The following is a 22,590-nucleotide window of genomic DNA, read 5'->3' as shown; positions in this document are numbered from 1 at the left end:
GGCCATAGATCTCAGCCATCTCCTACCCACCTTGCTTTTCTTGCAGAGCCTACCAAAGCTCACCTACCTTCATGCATCGCTGAAGGTAGTTGAAGACGGTGGCCTTCAAGATGAAGGTCTCACCCTGGATCACAGAAGATGGCAATGTAAGCTCCACAAGAAAAGGCTTGAAAACAAGCAGACTGGAGGGTGGAGCAAGTCCAAAGCCATTTCGTCCTGTGCAGAACATCCCTGCTTTCCATTCTGTGATGGTGTCAGGCACAGTGACAGTGACATTCTTGCTCCCACTGGTACTGAGGAGAAGTAGAGAGCAACAGAAGCATTTAACTGAATCTTGCTGCATGCAGCACCAGGTCACCTGGTGCGCACCCTTCTCTCCAGTGTACCCCATCCCCTAACCACAGTCTAACCCCTAACCTCTGCTGAATTTGCAACCCTTGCAGGGTTGCAGGTAGGTCCTGTAGAACTAGGGACCCCCACCTCAGATGCTTATATCAACAGAACATTTTTGACAATAAGTTACATGGCTGCCAGATGCCATGAATCACACTCAGTGCTTTTCTCAGACAGCGCTTGTCCTTTGCACATCTGAAAATGGTTTACACGTATCAACAGTTTCATTTTTCTTGGCCGAGGGATGGAGAACCACATGCTAGAAGAGCAACAGGACTGGCTCAACATCAGTAGAACTTAGCAGAAGAGACAGACCCAGCCATCCACCTTCCTGTGGGACACTGACACCTTAAAGTCTGACATGAAGACAGGGCAGAGTCCTGCCTCGTGCTCACATCACAGCTCCTGAGAGCAGCAGGCTGTTCTGTGGCTGCTACCACAGCAGACATAAAAACAGCCCTAGATAAAGCTAATGGTATTATTTGACTCCAATAACTGGAGACGTTCACTTTTGCCAGGCACATACAGGAAGGCAACACATACAACATAAAGACCTTTGGTTGCTCAGATCAGGCTGGTGGACAAATCACATAGGAGATTATCTGCTGCTAGGGGGTGAAGGGATGGATGTAGCTGGAGGGACAGCGGAGGTGGGAGAGGGCAGATGTGGGGGCATCTGGCCTGAGCAGACTCCAGTCTCCAGACAAGAAATTCTTAAAATCAGAGATGAAAAATCTCCAAAAGCTCCCTCAGCAGACCCTGTGTACTCACTGAGTCTTTCTCACAGGACACAACTCCCAGTCCTGTGAAGGACTTCCGCGGAGGTCAGGTTCCCCTGCGCACCCTGTGAGCACAGTTTGGGAAATGCCAGCCCACAGGGCTACCACAAGCAAACTGGGAGCAGTAAGCCAAGCTGGTTTGCTGCACTGCACCTGCTTTCCTATCTTCCCATGCCAGCCGCCTCCCACGGATGGACAATACTTCTGTACGATCATCTAGTAGATGAACATGCATTTGATTCCAGTATCAGCTCCAATAAGAAACAGCCTGACAGGTATGAGCCCTATGACATATATATCCTTAGGTGTCTTCCTCAGCAGCTTATGATCTAAAATCGATTACACCCGCTGCCGCTCCCAGTCACACTAAGCCACCCAGGCTAGACCCTCACTGCTCAGTTTACTCACCCCACAGAATACAAATCCCACATCCAGGTTTTGGGGAAATGCTTGTGTATTTTCTCTTCAGCTGAAGAAACAGGTGAAGACATAGTGGGCTGATAGGTAGATGTTGTCAGGTGCTCTGCTGGAAATAACAAAGACCCAGTCATCACAGGGTCCTCAGGCCCTGGTTTAGTGCAGAGGAGCTCCAGCCCAGCTCAGGCTGCAGCTCATCCAGTCAGCTCTTGGGAAGCATGGCACTGGAACAGAAGGTGCTATCCCAAGTTTTAAAATGTTTTGCCTTACTTCAAATGACAGAGGTGCTTTGGGCCTTACTTGCATTTGTAGGCCCCATGGGAAGGGCAACCATTCCCTCACCTTAGAGATGAGACCTGGGATTCAGAGAGCCCACTAACATCTCAGAGCAAGAAGCTGTGAGCCCCAGGCAGTCTCACACTAGCACAACAGGTTTAGGGCCAGAAACAACTCTCTTCTCCATTTGCAATTACAGCAAGTACCCTCTTTGCTCAAACCCAGGACTGCTTTCACATGAAAAACCAAGCATCCCATGTACGAAGAAGAAACAGCTGGCAAATGCTTACTGTTATATGCTCTGTGGGGCTGGGCAAACATCAACATGGGCCTGGAAATAAACATTCCTGTTTCCTGCAGCATAGTTGTTGATGGAGTGGTTGGACACACTCTAGGTTTCCTGATATTGGTGTTGGACATAATTTTCAACCCCATTTCCTGCAGGAAAAAGAAAGAACTGATGCACCAGAAGGCTTGTCATGTCCTCTCTGCCCTGAGCTTTTTGTCCCCTCATGCAGTGGGGACTTGGCTATCCTCTTGCCTGGCAACGTATTCTCTTGCTTCATTTTAAGAGACAATTATTCAGATCCTCAGCAATGGGCAAACAAGGTCTTCTGAGCTAATTCATCGGGTCCGAGTCAGTCAAATTTATTCTATTTCAAACACATGGTCATTTAGGCACTATGCCTTCTCAGCCTGCAGAATGCAATTGCTCATGCTATGGAGATTAAACAAACTATTTGAAATCCAATTAAAGTAGCCAATAATCCCTGGCACCCTGTGTCACACAACCAAAGTGCAGTAACCACACAACAATTTCTTCTTGGTCAACATTTCTAGTCACGTTAGAAGGGCCTAAACTGGACCTGTTCCCTTGTATTGTGTGTAACAGCATCCCTAAGATACTGGTAAAGTCAGGGGTTCCCTCAGTTCATGAATTATCCCAACCCACCAAACCAACATTTTTACCCTGAATGCTGTAAACACATCAGGCTCATCAGAATTTGGGAGCCCGCATGAATGATCATCTTCAGACACTTGGCGAGAATACCTGGAGCCATAAACAGATGGGAACAGCCCATAGATCTGAGAAAGCAAGGGGAAAAAAAAAAAATCAGCACAAATAAAACCTGGCATTCCCTTCCTGTCATACATCCAAATCCAAGGCCTGTTTGAATTGCTGCTGGCTACCGTGCACGAACGCATGCCAGAAAGCCCAGGCTCATGTCACTCTTCCCTGGCTCTCCTCGGATAGAGCCAGCACATCCTGCTGAACTGAACACCAGACAGAAATACAGAAGCCGATTTACCCCTGGTGCACTGAGTGACGTTCAGCCTCCTTCTTAATGCACATCCCCAGTGCTTTGAGCTCCTTGGGAGATAAGCTTTGCACAGATGCAGTGGCATCCCTGCCTCCCTCTCCATGTCAGTACCAGGGAAGGGAAGAAGGCTCACTCACCAAGGAGCTGCTGAGCTCTTTTCCTGGCTTCGGCAAGGGGACGCTGGGATCCACAGCCCAGACGGCACACATGGACCCAGGAGCTGCCAACAGGCGGACACCAACCTCTGACCCGGGAAGAGTCTCGGGCGTTGAAAAGCTCAGCTCCACCTGGATGGGCAGAATGCAGGCAACACCTGGGTGGCACTGCTGCTGCTGGCCACCCTACCGCTCCCTCAGCAGGGAAGGGACCTACGTGAAGAGAGTTTCCAAGGGCTGGGCTTGGATGGAAACCAGAGGAATCTTCCCCAGGACATACACAGACACCCCGCCCCAGAAAGTATTTAAAAAATCATCACTTTGAGGTTCTAACAGGAAAGATGGCAGAGGGGGGACCGTCAGTGTGCGCAGCTCACAGTACTGCCGACACTCCTGTGTCAGAACCCAGCACACCAGCCAGCTGTCACACACCTCACACTGCTGTCTTTCTGCTCCTTTTGGAGCCCCAGATCAAAAATAAGCCTAGTCCTTATCTCCGGGCTCTTTGTGCGGTTGATCTGAAGCACCTCCTGTTCGTGCTTGAATCTGACTGTCTGTGGCAGGTAAACAGCTGTAGAGCAGGGATAATGCCAGTCCTCAGAAGTTCACCTTTGGAGTGCACACCAAGAAAGCACATTCCCACGGATGTCAGAAGGACCACAAGCACACAGCCCTTTCTGGATGGCCCATAAAATCCGTTTCTTCTATTGGCCACTTTCAGCTGTCTTCCCAACACCACATACTAACAAATCCATCTGCTAATGCAGCAGAGCAGCCTTGAGCTATCCTGGGAATTGCACTAATAACCTCTGCTGGGCTGTCATCCTACTGGGTTGCAGTTGCTATACAAGCCTATGGAGACAGACACAGCAATTCTCCGCCTTTCCCAAGCACCGCAGCAGCCCCCGCCGCCCTCAGCACACCCTCGCTCCACACACCACAGCACACTTCACCACTCACATACTGCAGTTCACGTAACAGCATCCCACACAGTATCAGCCGTGCACAGCTACACATGCTGCATATTCCTCAGCCTCTTCTGTCACTGCAGCAGACACACAGGCTCTCACACATTTAGCCACGGCCTCGGACACACATCTCACCTTATTTCTGAAACACATGGAGACGCTGAAGGTGGCAGAATCAGCGATGATTTTTCCATTAGGGAAGATAACATAAACAACAATTCTTGGAGCTGGGGCATAGATGGAGCTGAAGGTAAGAGGGATGGAGAAGAAGTCTTTCAGCACTAGATGGAGAAGAGAGGGAGGAAGAGAAAGTAGATCCAGTAGTGAATATGGATTCTGATCAGCTTTTGCCATTCTGCATGTGCCTGTTTAATTCTTTTCCTCAAGTCTTTCAGAACCAAGGAGATTTCTGGAAACCACTGAAATAACCAGCATATCTCTGGATCTGGTACTCAAGACCAGCAAAAGACATTTTCTGTTTCTGTTCATTCCCTCAAGGAGATAAAACAGCTCTTTGGAGTTCAAGCTTAGCTCCGCAAAGAACAAAGAGTCTCGGCTATTTTTCAAAGCCTCCCAACACCAACAAAGGTTTTTAAATAAAGAGCTGGAGAAATCAACAACAGTGAGTCAACACCCATCAAAATTATAAGTGGTGGCATCCCAACTGCTCAGGTTATTTGTAGACACGATTGCAAATTAAAATAGGAGAGTTTTGATAGAGGGTAAGGCTATAGTTTCATGCCACTTGCAGAGGGACCAAAAGGAGACTTTGAAAATGAAAACAGAGGATGAGCCTATGGGCTGGGAAATACTGAGTATTGTTCTCTCAGTACAAAGCAGGAGGTAAAAGGAAACATGAAAGCTGGAAAGGAACATTGTTCTGATGCAACAGAGAAGTGGTGAGCCAGCTCTGAATTGCAAAGAGGCTTATGCCAGATATCCAAATAAGAAGGGATGCCAGAGACCACTGAGTGCTTGCTGGACATGAAACAGGGGAGTGCACTTACATTTTGGCAGCCCAACCCAAACAGTCTTCTGACCTGCATGGACTAGCCCTCTTTTCCCTGTGACCTAGGGAAGAATACAGAAAGGAAAGGGAATGCCATTCACATAGTCTTTGAGATCACTGCGCAGATCAAAGTAACCCTGAAAATGGAGATTAAATGGGGTCAGGCAGGGGGAGTAACACAAGTTTCACTCACTCTCAGGCAGCCAGCAGAGCTCAGGGGATCAAGAGGCTTGGGGGAGGACAGGCAGGGCCAATACCTGCCCCTGCATCCGTGCGGAGCCCAAAAGAAAGGTTCTGCCTTTCTTGCTATTACTGCAGCTCCAGGATCCAGCCCCATGATAGCTGGATAAGCCACCTGTCCTGGGACGAGCCAAATCTATTCTATATCAGGCTTGAATCTGCAGGAGATGCTGGTCTTGTGCCCTGAGCTATCACCCACTAGCACTTCCCTAGAAACTCACAAAGTAGGAGAAAATGACACGCTTGGGCCCATGTTCCAGGTCCTCCTGATAAATTCTGAAGTCCACCTGGACAGCTTGCTTTTTCCCGCAGGGCATTGTTTCTGCCACACGGACAATAGAGAGAAAACTCCTGCTGGTGCTGTAGAATGGACGTATGAAATGAGAGGCTTGCTTGTAACTCAAATCAACTGTCCTAGTCTCTATATCCAAATCTTGATGCAGGACACTTGCCTGGTGAGACAAAAAAAAAAACAAAACCAAAAACAAAACAAAACAAAAAAACACCAAACAAAACAAAACACAGAAACCAGTTAATTTCTGTAGTTTAATTTCTCTTGTTAAGCGAGTCAGCTACAAATCACCATAGCCGCAGCTTGGTAAGAAGCTCAGATGAAGTCTGAACAACACCATAGCACAGGTCTCTGTATGGAGAGCTCATGAGAAAAACAACCAGGATTTGGGGAATAAGCTCTCAGAGGGAGCTGAGATTCAGAACATGCTGAGGTGCTTTGCGTTTGAATTACTGTCCTTCAGGAAGAAACTAGGGAGATGTCTGTGGGGCAGTAAATAGCTCTGAAACGCATGCATACCCCGGCCAACACAACGGACCCTTCCTCACTTACCTCCAGGGAGGCTGAGGTGCTGTTCCAAGCAGTCGTGTTCAGGCTAAATGAAGCTGTCCCAGCGTCCCCAGTGGTGTACTTCTGCTTAAATTGCTGCTCACCACACCTTACTACAAGGAGGACTGTTTTGTGCTTCAGTGCCTTGCCTTGGTAGTCAATGACTTTAATCTAAGAACATGGTGGTGAGCGAGAGAAATGCAGAAGAGTAATCAACAGACAGAATCTCCTGCTTCTCCAAGTCTGGAGCAGCATTTCCAAAGACAGCAAGGTCACCCTTTCAGTCATTAACAATATTATCAACACTGCTACTGGTCATCTCCTATTGTCACTTGCACTATCACGTTCATTTACCCCCACGCTCTCTACCCCTTCACTGCTGGCAGCCTCCCAGCTGCTGAAATTCCAGACATTTGCATTTGCGCCCCGCATATGGATGCCCATAACTGCTGCTACTCAAGGCTTATTTGGCTAATGGCAGTCTTGGGTGCTATTCTCACTTTTGACAATTCAAGAGTTTCATCTCTGGGAGTCAGTCATGCCCTCCCCAGCCCTTGGCTGGAGGTGAGGTTGGAAAAGACGCTAGGTAACAGTTGCTGTGAAGGCATTGCTCACACTCTCCCCTCCAAAGGACCGTAACTGGGAATTACCTTCCCCCTGTACATCTCTCCAGCGTGGTAGTAAGAATTCACATCATCAAACAAAGCCATCCCGCCAGTCTTGGAGATGAGTACTTTGTGGGAAGCACTGGCGTGTGTCTCTGAATGAAAGCAGCAAGACAGAAACATAAGGGAGGGAGCAAGGAAGCCAAGCACCCCCCAGCCATTTCCCTGCAGAGTGACCCACCGGTAACACTGATGCACATGTTCAGCTGCACACACACTTCATTCCAAGGAGATGATCTGCCCAGGGCTCTGGGCATCTAGACTTCCTCCCACTTACTTCTAGCCCTCAGAGAAGCCCCTAAGCTTTACCACCCTAGACTGCAGGCACTCAGAGTGTGTGTGTGTGTCTGTGAGGTTAGACGGCAGGACCCAATGGGCTCAGAAAGCTCAGAACACTAGCCTGAAAGTCTCTAGTGTTCTTGGCAAAATTAGTGTCTTCACATGCCTTTTCCCAGCCACCAGAGATGTTTCCAGTTACCTGTGCCATCCTCCCTCAGCAAGGCCTCTGCAACTATGCTGTCCTGATAGTACCGAAAGTCTCGACTGAAGGACGAAAGACTCACATTTGTGAAGAAGCAACCAGTCTCATCTGTCTGAAAGTACAGAGAAAGGAAACAAGGTCCGAGCAAGGCGCTTATGTTAGAAATTACCCAAATGGTGCAGAAAGAGCAGCCCAAAATCCCCGCTCTCAGGGAGCTTGCCTTTTGACATAGCGGTCCATGTTGTGGAGCGGGCACATGATGCACATGCAGCCATAGTCACCAGGCACAGCTACTAAGAAGCAGCACCAGTAGACCACTGGCCAAGCAGCCAGATCCACAGAGTAACATCATCATTATTTCAGCTAAAGCCTCCAGCAGCGTTCCCTTACCGTGGGGCTGAGCACAAATGTCCCCGAATAGGGCTCAGCTCCTGCTGAGCATCTTACCTGCTTATTGAATTCCTGACAGAGATCAGGTTTGGAAGCACTGGGCAGGAACAGAGCTACCTTCTGACAGAGGCTCACATGGACCATCCCCTGGACACCTTTCCCATAGGTGTATCTGTTTGGGGGACCAGGGAAAGGAAAAGACAGTCACACACAGCAAAAGAGCACAGGGCTTGCTTCGCGTAACTCCAGAGGCCACTTACTCATGGATATTCACAACGCAGCACAGGAGTGGCAGCCATACAGCAGGCCCAGGAGCCCTGACCCAGTAACAGGGTCAGACTGGGGCACTGCAGCGATGGAGATCAAGGGCTCTGTGATACAATTAGTGCCAAACTAATCTATTCTGGGAAACCACAGTGTTCTAGGTGCTGACTGAGCACACAGCTCTGCACTTTATCCATAACCCCAGGATATGCTGAAGGCATGCATTATCTTATAAGCAGAAGCATGGGCCATTAATAAAACACCTTTACAGGAGGCTGTTAACCCTAGTGTTGTCCTTGGACAGTACCTGAGGCAATTCCTTTTTGCCTCTCCAGTTTCTGCTACAGCATTATCTGGAAAAGTTTCCCTTCATTTCCCATGAGTTTGTGCTGCAGGGAGATGAACAGCAAACAGCTGCCAAGTTCTGCCCCACAAATAGCTTCTTGTCAAAAGATAAGTTGTTCCCCCAGGTTTTGCATGTAGACTTGTGGAGTGTTCTTAGAAACGGGACATTAGAGTACCAGAAGGACAGATATAGGAATGTTTTGTGTTGCGTCGGGGTGCAAACAGCTGCCATGGAAGATTCTGGACTCCTACAACTGAAGGAGTAACTGAAAACTGTAAATTTCCCCTGAGCTCCTCATGGTTACCTAGCCATCTTGTACTCATCTGGCCAGAAATTAACACAGGGCCATCCCTCAAAGCAGAATCCTCACCTGCCACATACCCGGAGTGGGAAGGTTTTATCTAGCACATAAATCTGATTTGGTGCCTCAAAGTTCACTTCAAATTTTGGCAGCACTGAAAGGAAAAAACAGAGAACTATAGGAAATGCCAGGGACAACCTTCCGAGAGAATCAACATGAAGATAAACTATAGTGAAATAAGAGCCAGGAAATTGAGAGGGAAGGTGGTGAGAAGGGGAAAGGGAAGCTTTTCCTTCTTTCTTTAACACATTTGTGTGTATACCCTGGCTGATTGCTCCTTTTAGAACTAAGACCCAAACATGTCCATGATCCTGCACTTCTGACAGCTACTTGCACTGAGAGAAGGCTCGCCTCCCAACACGGTTAATTCGGGGATGGAAAGAGAAGTGGGATGGCACTGGACATCATACTCCCTGGAAAAGCCCATCCTAAATGACCTTGTTTTGTCTGACACTGAGATCTGCAGGAATCAGCTGTGGCAAAGGTCTGAGGCCATGCACAACATTCCTCCCACACACTGACCCAAGGTCCCACCATGGTCCCTCTCTCCTGAGCCTCAGCTCACTCTCTTCTGTGACAGATGCTATTTCTTTTCTCATTTGCTCCTTGGGTGGTTATAATGGAATAAACACACAGCTTCCTGGCTCAAGAGTGCAAGTCCCTTCTGCAGCTCAGACACATCTCCCACATGCTCATACCATACTCCTCAACGGAGAAGGTGCCGTACGCTTTTGCATTGGTTATATTGATGACGTATGTCCCCAGCAGAGGCTCGTCGCTCAACTTGAAAGACAGATCTACAATGCCATCTTGGGGGACCACATTCAGCCACTGCTCTATCCGGTTGTTCTTCGGGTCCTACACCCACAAGGAAGGAAGAAACAGTTGTTCAGCAGCTCAGTGATCCACACCCCATAGGAACCGAGCTTCGGGATTTCACTGCTGCAGACTACCTGCTTCTATAGCTAAGGAATGAGGTTTGGTATATGCTGGTCAAGAATTCTGACGACAATGTAATGCTCAGATTCTGCTCCCAGCATCTGAGTCTCCTTCTAACACTTATCTAAATTCCAATCTCAAGGAAAGATCCTTCACAGTTCTAAATTCTGTTGTAAAGCTCTACGCTGACTTATCTATACTCTCTATATATATACATTATATATATAAAATACAATATAATCTATACTGCAAGTCTAAAACAACTCAAATTTCTACTGAAGTAACTGGAAGCATAAACTCAAGTAAGTACATAAAGAGAAACTGTAAGGAGTATGTTAGTTTAAGAAACCTTGAAGTTTTACAAATTCCACTCAGAGGTCTGTAAAATCTACCAGGAACCGCATATGAATAGCCCAGTGAAATGGCTGCCACCAACATCTCTGCAACCCTAGATTTCAGCGTCACTCACCTGAAGAAACAGGGAAATCTGGGGGAAGAAAAGGCAAAAACCATTAGAAAACACAAACACATGCCAGCAGCACACACAAGGTACTTTGGATGCACACGCCCTCTCTGAAGGATGTGCAACTCGGGATTTTGAAATTCAGAGCACTGACAACAATATAAAGTAAAACAAATGTCACCAAAAAGAAGAAATATTAGGTGAGTCCTTTACAGTAAGGTCTGGAGCAAGGGAAAGGAAAAGAGCTGGAGGTCACCCAGCACTTGCTACTGACCTCCTGGCAGAGTCCTTCATCAGGAAAACTCACTGTCCAAGCAAACCTAGGCTCTGGCTCAGCTGCAGTTTTAAGGGTGTCACAGAGGTATAGGATCACATAGTTTGGAAGGAACCTCTGGAGGTCACCTAGTCCAACACCCCGCTGAAGCATGTCTTAGAGCAGATTGCTCATAGCCTTCTCCAGTTGAGTTTTTAACATCTCCAAGGATGAAAATGCCTTCTCTGGGCACCTGTTTCAACATCTGATTACCATCACAATGAAAAAGTTTGTCCTAATACCTAATCAGAATTTCCCACGTTCCAACTCACAGGAGCCAGATGTAGAACACCCCTCCCTACCACACATCTGGATCGCAAACTATTCACTCCCTACATGACACCATCGCATCAGCAATCGGTACGTCCCATACTTGTTCTTGCGTGACCATTTTACCAAAATGACCATGAGACATGTACGCCACCTTCCTGAGTTACCAGCCTTTACTTGAGTTACTGTTCTCCTCTGGACACCCATCAAGCCCGGTCCAGGGACAAATGTGGAAAAGTTGGAGCTTCGGCAGATGAGCAGGGCAGAAAGAAAGCAGGATCCACGCATGGAACAAGGCAGCTTTTCCACAGCCCCCCCACGGCTGGCTTACCGAATCGTTGAGTGCAGTGAATTCCTCATCCAGAGTCACAATGCGAAATTTCACTGAAGGTGAGGAAATCAGGGAACACATTTATCAGATCTCAGTTCTTCCCTACAGACCCTTACTCTACCTGTTTCCCCAGCTCCTGTCTCCATTCTATACACATTTGTGATAACTGATACGGACATTCCCACATGAAACAAACCACGGACAATGACCTACTGCCTCCTGCAACTTCACAGTCACCACAACCTGGACATAACAGCCACCTGAAAACATCACTCAACAAGAGACATTTTCTCAGAGCCTTCTGCCTTTCCTGACCGTGAATTTCAGGCAATTGCAGGCTTTCCATATGGTGTTCCCAGCAGAAAGCCTAGCCATGGCTGATCCCATTTGCAGTTCTCACCTGTCTGCCCTGGTTGATAGACAGGCTTGTCTGTTTGGATGAAGGTACCACTGCTGGCTTTGAAGATCAGGACCTTTTTCTTCTCCTCAATACTGACCCCTTTGCCTGTGATGGTCAGTTTGACAGTGGCAATCTCCTCTGTGCCATCAGCTGGAGGTGCAACCTACACAAACAGGAAAGGAGAGCACGCAGCCCCCAGGTAATCTTCTGGGGGCCCTGAGCAGGAATTCAGAATAAAGTGGAAGAACTAACCGGTTTCAGTTCCCCTCCACCTGTACCAGGACATGCCCTCCAATATCAGGATCCGGATCACATCCAGATCTCACTCAGTTCCACATGACAGCAGGAAGCCCTGCATGTCACGGAATCTGTCCTTTCCACCCCTGGTTAAGGAACTTTGCCTCCGGTAACAAGCAGATGCCTGACACCTGTGAGTGTTCAGGCTTGGTCAGGAAGATGGGCAGATGCCAGAAAGGTGGGAGATGGTAGCAGGGAATCAAAGGAGAGAGATCGAGCTGTAGCACAGCCTTAAATGCCAGGCCTTCAGAGTTACCCAGCATGTACAAGTAAGAAAGCCAGATTAGAAGAGAAAACCGGAGGGTCTTCCTGATTCCAGCAACCAAAGACCCCAGCAGCCTCAGACAGAATATACTGTATAATAGAAGTGATACTGTTAGGCACATCTACCTTATCCTAGATCTTGTCTACAATCTCACTAACAATGAATAAGCTCTGAGATGATATTTAAAAATAACAAGCACTTTCCATTTCCATCTTCAGTAGCTCCTAAGTGCTGAGCTGCTGCCCGACTTCGGGTCCTACAAACTGCAGTACGTCATGCAAACCACCATTTCCCCAAGCTTTAGCTTTGGAGCTGTACAAGGCCTTCAGAGAAGAGCTAAAGCTGCTTCATCTGGTCTGGGATGGAAGAGGTGGAAGCAGGTGGGTTCTTCTTAAGTATCCAGAAGCACGGTAGATTTTAACGAATGTAACTTCAATTTAAAAATTAGATTCAGAAGGGGAATTCGGTGCTGACAAACAGACACTGTGCTGGGCTATACATCCCTAGTCACCAACCATTCCCCTTCCTAGCAGTCTCACTTCAAGGCAAAATACACCCTGTCCACATTATCCCTGGTTAGGGAGTAACACAAGGGGAGTTCCTGAAGGGAAAATCAGTGATGGCATTTGCCTAGGGCAGCTCACCCAGAACTTAGCGCACTTGAAAGTCTTCTCCTTCTGGATGGTTTCTTGCATTAAGAGCTCATATCCTGCAGAACGCTCCAGGACCAGGTTCACTTGAACCTTTGCTTCATAACAGGTGATATGCAGGCAGGCAACTTGGGTGGATGGGTAGCGGAGATCTGCAGGGATCACCACCAGGTAATGTCTGGGGCAGGGGAAAGAAGACATCAGAGGTAGCATCATGTTGAAGACTCAGAGATGCAAAAGAGCTTCCCTGCAGTGGCCCACTACTGCAGAATTCCTCAGCAACGTGCCATGGCTGCAGTCAATATTCAAAAGCAACAGTGAACCCAAGAAAGTGATTGCTTTACTGATAACTTGAGAAATAGTTCCTGGTTGATTAGCTTAGGTATAGCCCTACAATCTTTTTCAAACCCCTTAACTCCAGCCATCCCTTGAACTCCCCCAAATCCCTTCAGGTCTTCAGAAGAATTGGCCTCAATCTTGCAATCTAGACACCAGTGATTTGATCTGGTGTGGCAACTGGAGAAGCTAATGCATGGGAGGCAAGGTGCACGGCACAGCTACCCTTTGGGGTGATCTGATAGAGCGGGAAGCACAAGAGCTGACAGCATGGAATGTGGTCCATCTACTTAAGACTGATGCCTTCACAAAATAGACCGAAACAGAAGTTCAGCATCACTCACAGTTGGTGAAAAGCAGCTGCAGTGTGGAACAGAAGGCTCAGGAGGATGGCTGTCCTCATCCTGGGGGATCTTGCTGCCCAGTCTCCAATAGCCCTCTTCCTCTGAAATCACTGAGGCTGTTTTTAGGGGGGAACTTCTTTCTAGCACAGCCTAAACAAAGAGGTGGGATGGGGGGACAAGCCGGTCTCTCCCCACCGCTTCCTCTCTCCTGAGGTTATACGCAGGCAGCAGTGGGATGGGTGCGCTGCACCAAGTGCCCCTCAGCCAATAGCAGCCGCTTTGGCCACCATCCACCAGTTCAGGACATCCCCTCCTGCAAGGCTGCCATGGAGACATCTAACCAAATGGGCTTCTCATGGTAAAAAAAAACAAAAACCAAAAAACAGAGAGAACTTTGCTGATCAGTGACCCAGGCCAGGTCCTGATCACTTGTCACTTGCGTCCCTTTGTTTCAGCCGGAGATGGATTGCGGCTGTGCAGCCGGCAGCGAGACCTCACCCCAGCACACGGCAGGCAGCGTTGTCGTTTGGGACAGAGGCTCAGTAGCTCTGGATCAGACTATGGGGCTGTGGATCTCCTTAGGCCGTTTGGCTTGAGAACGGGACCAAATCCTTGCACGTGCATAAGGAAGCACTGCAGCAACACTCCCACCAGCCAGCAACCGCTAATGAACCAACGACGTGGCCTTTTCCTTCCCTGCATACAATGAGGGAAATGGAAATATATATTGGCCAACAGAGGTCTCCACCAGCTCCCTGCAACACCCATTAGCAGTGGCACTAACCTGCAAGGAGAGGGGCTCAGGAACTGGTTCCAGTTCCTCATTGTTCATGTCTGGGTCTGAAAGGTCTAGGGAACAGGGATACAGCATTTTGGTTCAGGTTTTGAACCTGAGCATCAGGTTAACACATGGGACATCTGCTAGCACTGATGACAACCTGCACAGAAGGGTAGACAATTATGCTGTTTAACCAGCCAGGCCTCCAGACAAGCGTGGTCACCATGTAAATTGCCCGTTGTGAGTGGTACACAGATTGCATTAACCACACCTGAGATGTGTGTGAGACAGCATAAGCTCGCCCAGGCTGAAATGTGCCGGGGACTGTCCTAAGAATACAGACAGCTACAGCTCTGTGCCTGGAAATATTTCCCAGTGCTGTTTAATACAGCTGATGCAGCCTAAGCTTTCCATAGCTGGGTCCCAACATGACGTTACTCAAGCAGCTGGTTGGGATCTCTTCGTCTGGCAAAACCAGCTTCCAGGACACCCAGAAATTTCCAGCTAATTTGGGATCCCTGTTCCCAAGGCTCTTCACACTCTTTTTCCAGATGGGGTTGGGAAGACAGATCTCCATTTTACGTCTATCACTGGGCCACTCTAGAACAAGCATGCATCCTGGGGGCTATACATTACGCACAGGAGCTGTTACTGCTAGCAATGCCTGTGTCTCAAGTAAATATTTTACTGTTCAACTGATTGAGATCACCGGCCAGACACCAGATATCCCAACTGATTTCAGAAATCAGCTTTGAGGTGGTCTAAATGTCAGGCTCCTAGGCAAGGAGGACTGGACACTTTTTATTTTGATGGACACATTATCCCCATTCTTGTCTCTTTGTGAAGGAAGGTCATATTACCGAGAATGGCAGGCAAACGTATACACTTTTAACTAAAACCTGAGATTTCCCTACAGAAAGCACGAGCCGGATCTGTCATAAATCAATGAACCATAGCCAGAGAGGTCCAGCTGCCAGCAGGCTTCTGACCAGGGCCAGCACCAGGGAGATCTCTCTGACCGTGTCCCCACCGTGGTGCTCCTCCTGCTGTGTTTGCCCAGGTGCGTTCTCTATTCCTTGCTTGGCTTCAGCAAACCTGGCTCTTGGTCACAGGAACATACATTTGAAGGATCTGCATCAAAGGCAGTGACTGACAGCCGCACAGGTGTCATAGACCCGAACAAAGGCTCTGAAATGGAGAGAGCACAGCAAGGCTGTGCACAGTTTCTAGTTCTGTAGCTTCTCTCCCTAAATGAGGCGGCCTTTTGTGATAGAAGCGCTGAGCCAAAAGGCCCATGGGGAGTAAAGGATCTGCCCCCGCTGAAAACACACTGTTCAGCTGGAGCAAAGAACATAGTACATACTGACAACGCCAATTCTCCACAGATAACTTGAGTCAAAAATGAAAAGGAAGAAGAGGAGACTTAGTAAAGGTCACACCTATGATCACGGAAGACATCTTCCATGATTCAGAATGAGGATCAGGAGTAATGACACTTTAGAAATCATTCCAATGTTTTAATATCTTTGAAGAAATAAAAAAGGCAATAGTATCAATGAGAAGAGTACTGGGGAAGCAGTGAAGTCTGCAGAGCACTGACAGCACGCTGTGCAGAGAGGAGGAAGTAATCGGCTTCTTTGAAGAATCACATCTGTTAGAGAGCCTGTAGTGCAGAATAACTCATCTAAGCAACTGAATCATTCTTCATTCTCCTCTAGACACTCATCACCAGCTTCATACAGGCCTAGGGCCTCCTCCATTGTTGCCTTCTTTCCTTTGCATCCAACTTCATGCTCCCCATCACTGACATTTCCAGCTCGCCTCTCACACGCACATATGCACAACTCTGTAACTACTCTGTAGCACCTTCAAAGACAATGAGATTTGATATCCTTGTGTTCTGATAGCGAAGGATACTTCTGCATGAAGGATACTTCACGGTCCATGCAGGGTTCACGAACATCTGTGAAGCCATAATATTTCTGCAACCTGACCACCATCCATAACATAACGAAATCCCTCAAAAGAATCTCTCTGTAATGCCACGGCAGACTGCTGCACCCACTTTCTGCTGCCTTGACAGCTGAATTTTTCCACTGCACCAAAGCCAAGCAAGGAATTGAGAACACACCTGGACAAACACAGCAGAAGGAGCAGGAACTAACTGGGTCAGAAAGCTTGAAGGCAACATAGTGTAAACTGTCCTATGCCTCTCTCAATGCTTGGCTTCTACACCAAGATCATTCAAAGAACTGCAGGTCTTCTGAAATTTTTGCCCAGAAATCTAGTGCAAGCCATTAGACTGTAGGCTTTAAATGTGTTAAATTTTTATTTAATTTAAATGTGGAATTGAGCTTTGGAGAATTATAAAACTATGCCCAAGGGAGTTTGGAAACCTTCACAAGAAAGCTCTCAAACCATGGGTGTGCCACGGATCTCTCTCCAAAGAACAGGTGTGAACCCTGAAACCTGCAGCTTTGCTTACTTTTCACTAAAGGGCACAAATAACTAGTGCCACCAATTTCTAGCTACCACTCCGAAAATCCACACAACCCATTGAAAGAGTCTAATATCTTCTGAACCTCCTTCGCCTAAAACCAAAGTTCTGCTTCTTGCTTCATCTCTCCTATTGACCCCGCTGAACTCAGAAAGTCTCACCACCACTCCAGACTTCTCCGAATCACAATGTCCTGACTTGTAAATTCAAATCAAGTAGATCAGCACTCATGGAAGTTGAAAACTTTTACAAGTTGGTAAACTGGCTCAACCAAAACCACAAAGACCTCCAGATCTGAATGCTGTGGCTTAGAAATCATCTCTAGTGTTAACAAAGAATCAAAACTTAAACCAGAAGGTAAAGTTTGGGGTCTAGATAAAGCAAGTTCCAGCAGAATAATTGTGGGGAAGCCTCTAGTATATGTAATATATTTGTGGACGTATTTGTCAGGCATTACACGAGATTCTAAATTTTGGTAAAGCCACTTACTTTCTTAGTTAAGTGGCAACTTTGATTACACCCAAGGAGCCCCTTCTTGGTGGAAGGGCCAACCAAAAATCATTTTGTATAGAAACAGTCACAGTAAACTGACCTGAGACATTGCAATAACTTGGAAGAGCTGATCTTTGAACACTGCCAGACACTGGGCAGAAGGCTACACTCAAAGTCAGGATATTTCCTGAAATTCTTGTGACTGTGCCTTTTCTATTTAACGTAGGACTGAGCATACAACTGGAGATGAACCACACAGCAAGTGATAGAGACTTGCCCACAATTACTGAACACAGGCTCAGAAGTTTAAAATTAAAAGGTGTGTGGAAGACGCATCAACATAAAACAGATAGCCAGTGTTAAGATGCAATTCATAATGCTGCTCTACCTGCACCAGCTATTTTGATGACACACAAACATATGCCAGGTTCAGAGGCGTGCCATCATTCTGGAGGCTGCATCAAGAAAGGAACAGGGAAGATTTCTTCCTTTTGAGGAAAAGTATCAAGAGATTATCCTTCTTCCTCTGGCAATCTCATCAGTCCCTTCTCTTGCTTCCCTCCTTTTCCTCTGCTTTCTTCTTTGGGTAGCCTTCCTTTGCTGAGCTGTAAAGGATAGGACACAGTAAGCAGCTGGCCAGCTCACAGATGACCAGAGCCATAGTCCCCAGGCACTTGGAGGGAAAGGACCTGCCACACAGGGTGGCTTTCTGCCCACTGGTGTGCTCAGTCAGGGGAGATAGTCTCTATTTAACAAAGCTCTTTTCTCTCTGAGCTTATTCTTCTCCCACCCTGCAGTTCTGTTGGGATTTTGTCCTCATTTTACTGCACATTGGGAAGGTGACAAAAGTTGCTCCCTACGGCAGACACCAGCTATTGCATCCAGCACCCAGACCCAAACAGTTTCCCTCAAGCTCTGCACAGTTTGAAGGTGTGATAGCCATCAAGGGGCCTAGCTGCTAAATACCAGGAAGACTTCAGGGACACTATAGATAGGTAGCTAAATTTTCTGTCTCTGCACACACTCTAAGACATGTTACACCACAGAGTGTTACAGGGCTGGGCTAGGTGGAGTACTCACCTAACTATTTAAATAGCTGTGGGGCACCCTACAGCAATTAAGCATATTTGTTTTCCATAGGAAGGACTGAGATGATTTACACCCTAAGTTGTACTGGCTATATGTGCAGAAAGTTGGGCAATGTCTGGATCTCATGCTGCAGTTTCACCAGCCAAGAATCCACAGGGTCACGTGTCAGTATCACAGATGAGTGAGGGATCTCCAGGTTCTTGTGTTTGCAGGCATTCCAGCCAGCAGCTGCTTGGACCATGTTGGTTCCAAACCACTTTTCTTCTAGAACAGTCAGAAGAAGGAGGGAGAGGTGGGAGAGATAAAGTACGAAAGGGTTCATCATCCCTTATGTTGAGCTTCCCCTTTGCTGTTAAGCCATGGCTCAACAACAGTTCCCATCCACAGCACAGGTGTGCCAGGGGAGGTTTAGATTGGAGATTAGGAAAAATTTCTTCACCAAAAGGGTTGTCCAGCATTGGAACAGGCTGCCCAGGGAAGTGGTTGAGTCACCATCCCTGGAGGTATTTAAAAGATGTGTAGATGTGGCGCTTAAGGACATGGTTTAGTGGTGGACTTGGCACCGTTACTAGATTTATGGTTGGACTTGATGATCTTAAGGGCTTTTTCCAAGCTAAACAATCGTATAGGTCTTTCTTCTAAAGCGTTCCTGAACTTGCTTCTGAAGAGAAGCAGATACAGTCACTTCTCATACCCTGCTTGTCACACGGAACAGCAAGATTAGGGTGTTCAGAGAAATACCCATCAAGAGGTACCTCACATTGCTATTTATTATTCCCTCTCTTAGTATGTAAACGTAAGCAAACACAGCCCCTTGCCAAAATTTACACCTGCTATGGAGTGAGACTAGTGAGCAAGGGCCAGCCTCCTGGCTGCACGTCGGTGGCCATGGGGAAGAGCTGCCATAAGTGTGCACAGAAGCCACCACCCTGCTGCTTCCCGGCCACCTGCTTCAGAGCCATTTGGGTGATCTTGTCACCTAGGAAGATGTACTGCATGGCTCTCAGGAAGCATTTGGTCAGGGAGGCTGTCAGCCTGGAAGAGAGACCCTGAGACAGGAGCACAGGCTACCAACAGCTGGGTCTCCATAAGGAACGGCAGAAAGTTTAGGAAGACTTGTTCTTTACCGTACTGAGAAAGGCATTTGTTTACCAGAAGTTGCCTTTCACATGACTGCCTCAAAATCCAGTGGAGGATCCATTGCTATCTTTGAAGAGAAGCTCCCTCTGGCAGCCTGTGTGGGAGAGAAATAAAAGTGATTTTTTTTCCAGAAGCAACAACTCATATTGTATTCCTTAAGAAGGAACCACCTGATAATGCAACAAGGTCACTCAGTACTGGAGGTAAAGAAATGGTGTAACAGATCTGACGAACCTGTCTGCAAGAATCTCACAGCTTTAATCTCTAGCTCTTCTCTCAGCTGTCCTGCCTTCTCCAGGAACTGCAGCACACAGACGATGGGGGCAAACACCACCATGTTCTGCACCCCACAGCCAACCAGGCATCTGTCTGGGGTGCAGAACCAGACAGTGCAGGTTCTCCAGTGATGTCACCTGGACATCAAAGATAGAGGACAAAGCAAGGGCAAAGCTCTCATATTCAGGCAAATGGGGTTTGCTTCCTTAACATCACTACTTACCCCATATCTCTGCCTGCTTTATACCACAAATCCTCTCAACATTTGTCCAACTACTTGTTACACCATTCACCACCTTCTGCAAGCCTCCACTCCGCTTCATCCATTTCTATGCATGTCATTCTTCCCCTTCAGCATCTTCTCATACACGCAAAATGCGGCCATGTCAGTACATCTTGGTTTAGTGACTCAAAGAGTTGGTGTAGGAGGGAATTATTGTTCATCCCAGTCTTCAGCAAATGATTTCTACTTGTTCGATTTCAAAACAGGGATTTTAGTAAAAAATGTCACTTTTTACTCAAAACAACATTTATTGTCTCCATTTGGGACACTTTCAAGTGAAGCAACACCGTTGAAAAGGAGGACTATGGTGGGTATCTCTCATTAAAAGAACCGAAATAATGGGCAAGTCACTATCTTCAGCTGGTAGTTAACCTCATCCTTGAACACCACCAGCGTTCATTGAACCCTGACTTGCAAGCTACACCAGACTGACCAAACCTACCTGTTCAAGAAAGCAAACAAAAATATTTTTTCAAATAACAAACACAAAACGCACATACAATACACACATGCATTCCTAGCAAGTTTATATAAATCATGTTCCCATTAGGGAAAGACAACTCTTCCTCACGTACTAAAGGTTTTTCAGCACCATCACCTGTTCACTGTAGATTTTCACTCCCCAGGCCCAAAATTCTGTCGTGACTGAGGCCCTCCCTGTCTGTTTGGCTCACGCCTACCCTTCCAGGCAGCAGGGGAATGGTAAGACTTCTCCACCAACATGGCTTACAGCTTGTGGAAAACACAAGGGAAACACATTAAGGGCAGTATAGCAACAAAAACTGTTCACACCTGCACGACTTGCGGACTTTGCTTGAACAAAGACTTTGTATCACAGATTAGGGACCAGCATTGCTCTTCCACTCACTCTAGAGGAACCAGGGGAAGTTGGGAATGTCTTGGCACCTCCATAATGACATTCCCTAATGGTGGCCCGTGTGTTGTGTCTTCCTCTCATGCAGCCTCACACCACAAATGGGCTCAGCCCAATTACAGAAATCTTGGGAAAAAGCAGGAAGAACTATGCAGAGTTCAGAGGACTGGTGACTTCCGTGGAGGACGACCTGGTAGTTTGAGGAGAATGTTGGTGTTCTGAAGTGATCTTTGTCTTCTCCCTGCACACACAGCTTGACATCATTACCCAATACAGAAAAATAGAGTTAAAGCCTTGTTATGTTCTGGAATACTTAGTTATTGAAATGGAGCGCCAAACCTCAGAATTCCCACAGGATTAGAGACACCAATCATCCATCCAGCACAGCAGAAGCAAACTGGACAAGCCAGACTCCTGGCCTAGGTCAAAGAGCAAAGCAGAATCCTGGATTAGTCTGAGCCACAGCCTGAAGAGCGTTCACAGATGGCTTCTTCTTATCCGTCTCCTCTGTCTTCTCGCCCAAACGATGGCTGTAACATCTCAGGAAAAAGCCTTGGTCGTCTCAGCACATGGGCAGGCAACGTGCTTGCAGCTCGTGCATGACTCCACCTGGTACTCCTTGGTCTTGGCCAGCATAAGCTGGATCTGTCCCAGATATATAGGAGTTAGCAGCCACTGACAAGACAAGTGGAGGTTTAACAGCAGACATCACTACAGGCCAAGGGAGAAAGTAGGTAACGTTTTAATACACTATTTATTTAATAGGGAATTTAGCAGACGCGGGAACAGCAGGAAGCTCTACATCCCATTCAGACCTGTTATGGATCTAACCAGAGTCTTGATACATGGAAAGGGAAATAAAGCTTGTGCTGGCTGTTGTGGACTTCTGTCCCAGCCTACGGAAAACAGGCAGGGCTAAAGTTTCATTGGATATCTTTTTTTAAACCAGTTCCAAATTTACCATGTGTCTGGGGAGTGATTTATAAAAAGAAAATCTGAGCCGAGTATGAGAGACCTTACCAAACGTACTTTTTCAAGCAATTGAACACCGTAGCTTTCAGCACAGATGACACCATATTCCATGATTTGGGGAGCAAGGCCAGACCCACAAAGAAAGGTTTGAAGCCCATCAGTCCTACTGTGGGAGAAATCCTAAAGCCATCACTGCCTGAGGCACAAAACATGTTGGCTTTCCGTTCTGTTACAGTACTAGGGGTGCTGAATTGAACTTTCTTCTCCCCTGAGCTCCGGAAAAGAAACCACATCCCAGCATAAGAAAGAGGATACCTGTTTAAAAAAATAAATTTAAAAAATCTCTGAGGATAAATGCTAATAGTAAGTCCACCCGTAGCACTTCCATCTGTGCTTTTTCAAGCTTTGTAATGCTGAAGAACAGAGAGACTGGCTACATCACCCTCTAAGAAACTGAGGCATAGAAAGGCTAGGGACTTGCTCAGGGATGCAGTGACTCAGAACAGGTCCAAGGAGACATCGCCAGTGCCCAAGGCCAAGCAGACATTTCCTCTAGAAATATTAACCTCTCACGAATGGGGGTGCTGGGTCCAAAGAAGCAGCCCCCCCCCCCCCCCCCCCCCCCCAACCACACCCAACAGTTTAAGCTGGACTCAGCAAGTGCGGAACAGGTC

The 22,590-nt window shown here is 47.3% G+C and overlaps 1 protein-coding gene across 1 annotated transcript in view; it reads right to left on the bottom strand.

Moving 5' to 3' along the window:
• LOC121088611 (alpha-2-macroglobulin-like protein 1) overlaps positions 1-19,848 on the bottom strand; it is a 31,028-nt gene extending 11,180 nt beyond the window's left edge. The window contains 21 exon segments of the mRNA XM_040594980.1: positions 68-293; positions 1,581-1,698; positions 2,156-2,303; positions 2,835-2,951; positions 3,325-3,474; positions 4,446-4,591; positions 5,318-5,381; positions 5,781-6,011; positions 6,404-6,571; positions 7,051-7,160; positions 7,544-7,658; positions 7,994-8,108; positions 8,917-9,001; positions 9,606-9,765; positions 10,316-10,333; positions 11,224-11,276; positions 11,624-11,786; positions 12,830-13,013; positions 17,693-17,791; positions 17,853-17,887; positions 19,765-19,848. Of these exon segments, the coding sequence (XP_040450914.1) occupies positions 68-293; positions 1,581-1,698; positions 2,156-2,303; positions 2,835-2,951; positions 3,325-3,474; positions 4,446-4,591; positions 5,318-5,381; positions 5,781-6,011; positions 6,404-6,571; positions 7,051-7,160; positions 7,544-7,658; positions 7,994-8,108; positions 8,917-9,001; positions 9,606-9,765; positions 10,316-10,333; positions 11,224-11,276; positions 11,624-11,786; positions 12,830-13,013; positions 17,693-17,791; positions 17,853-17,887; positions 19,765-19,848 (2,589 nt within the window).
• Positions 19,849-22,590: the final 2,742 nt, after the last annotated feature.

This window comes from Falco naumanni, chromosome 5 (genome assembly GCF_017639655.2).
Source record: "Falco naumanni isolate bFalNau1 chromosome 5, bFalNau1.pat, whole genome shotgun sequence".
Classification (NCBI taxonomy): Eukaryota; Metazoa; Chordata; class Aves; order Falconiformes; family Falconidae; genus Falco; species Falco naumanni.
The sequence above is the reverse complement of the archived record's forward strand: the minus strand, read 5'-3'. Positions and strand labels throughout refer to the sequence as shown.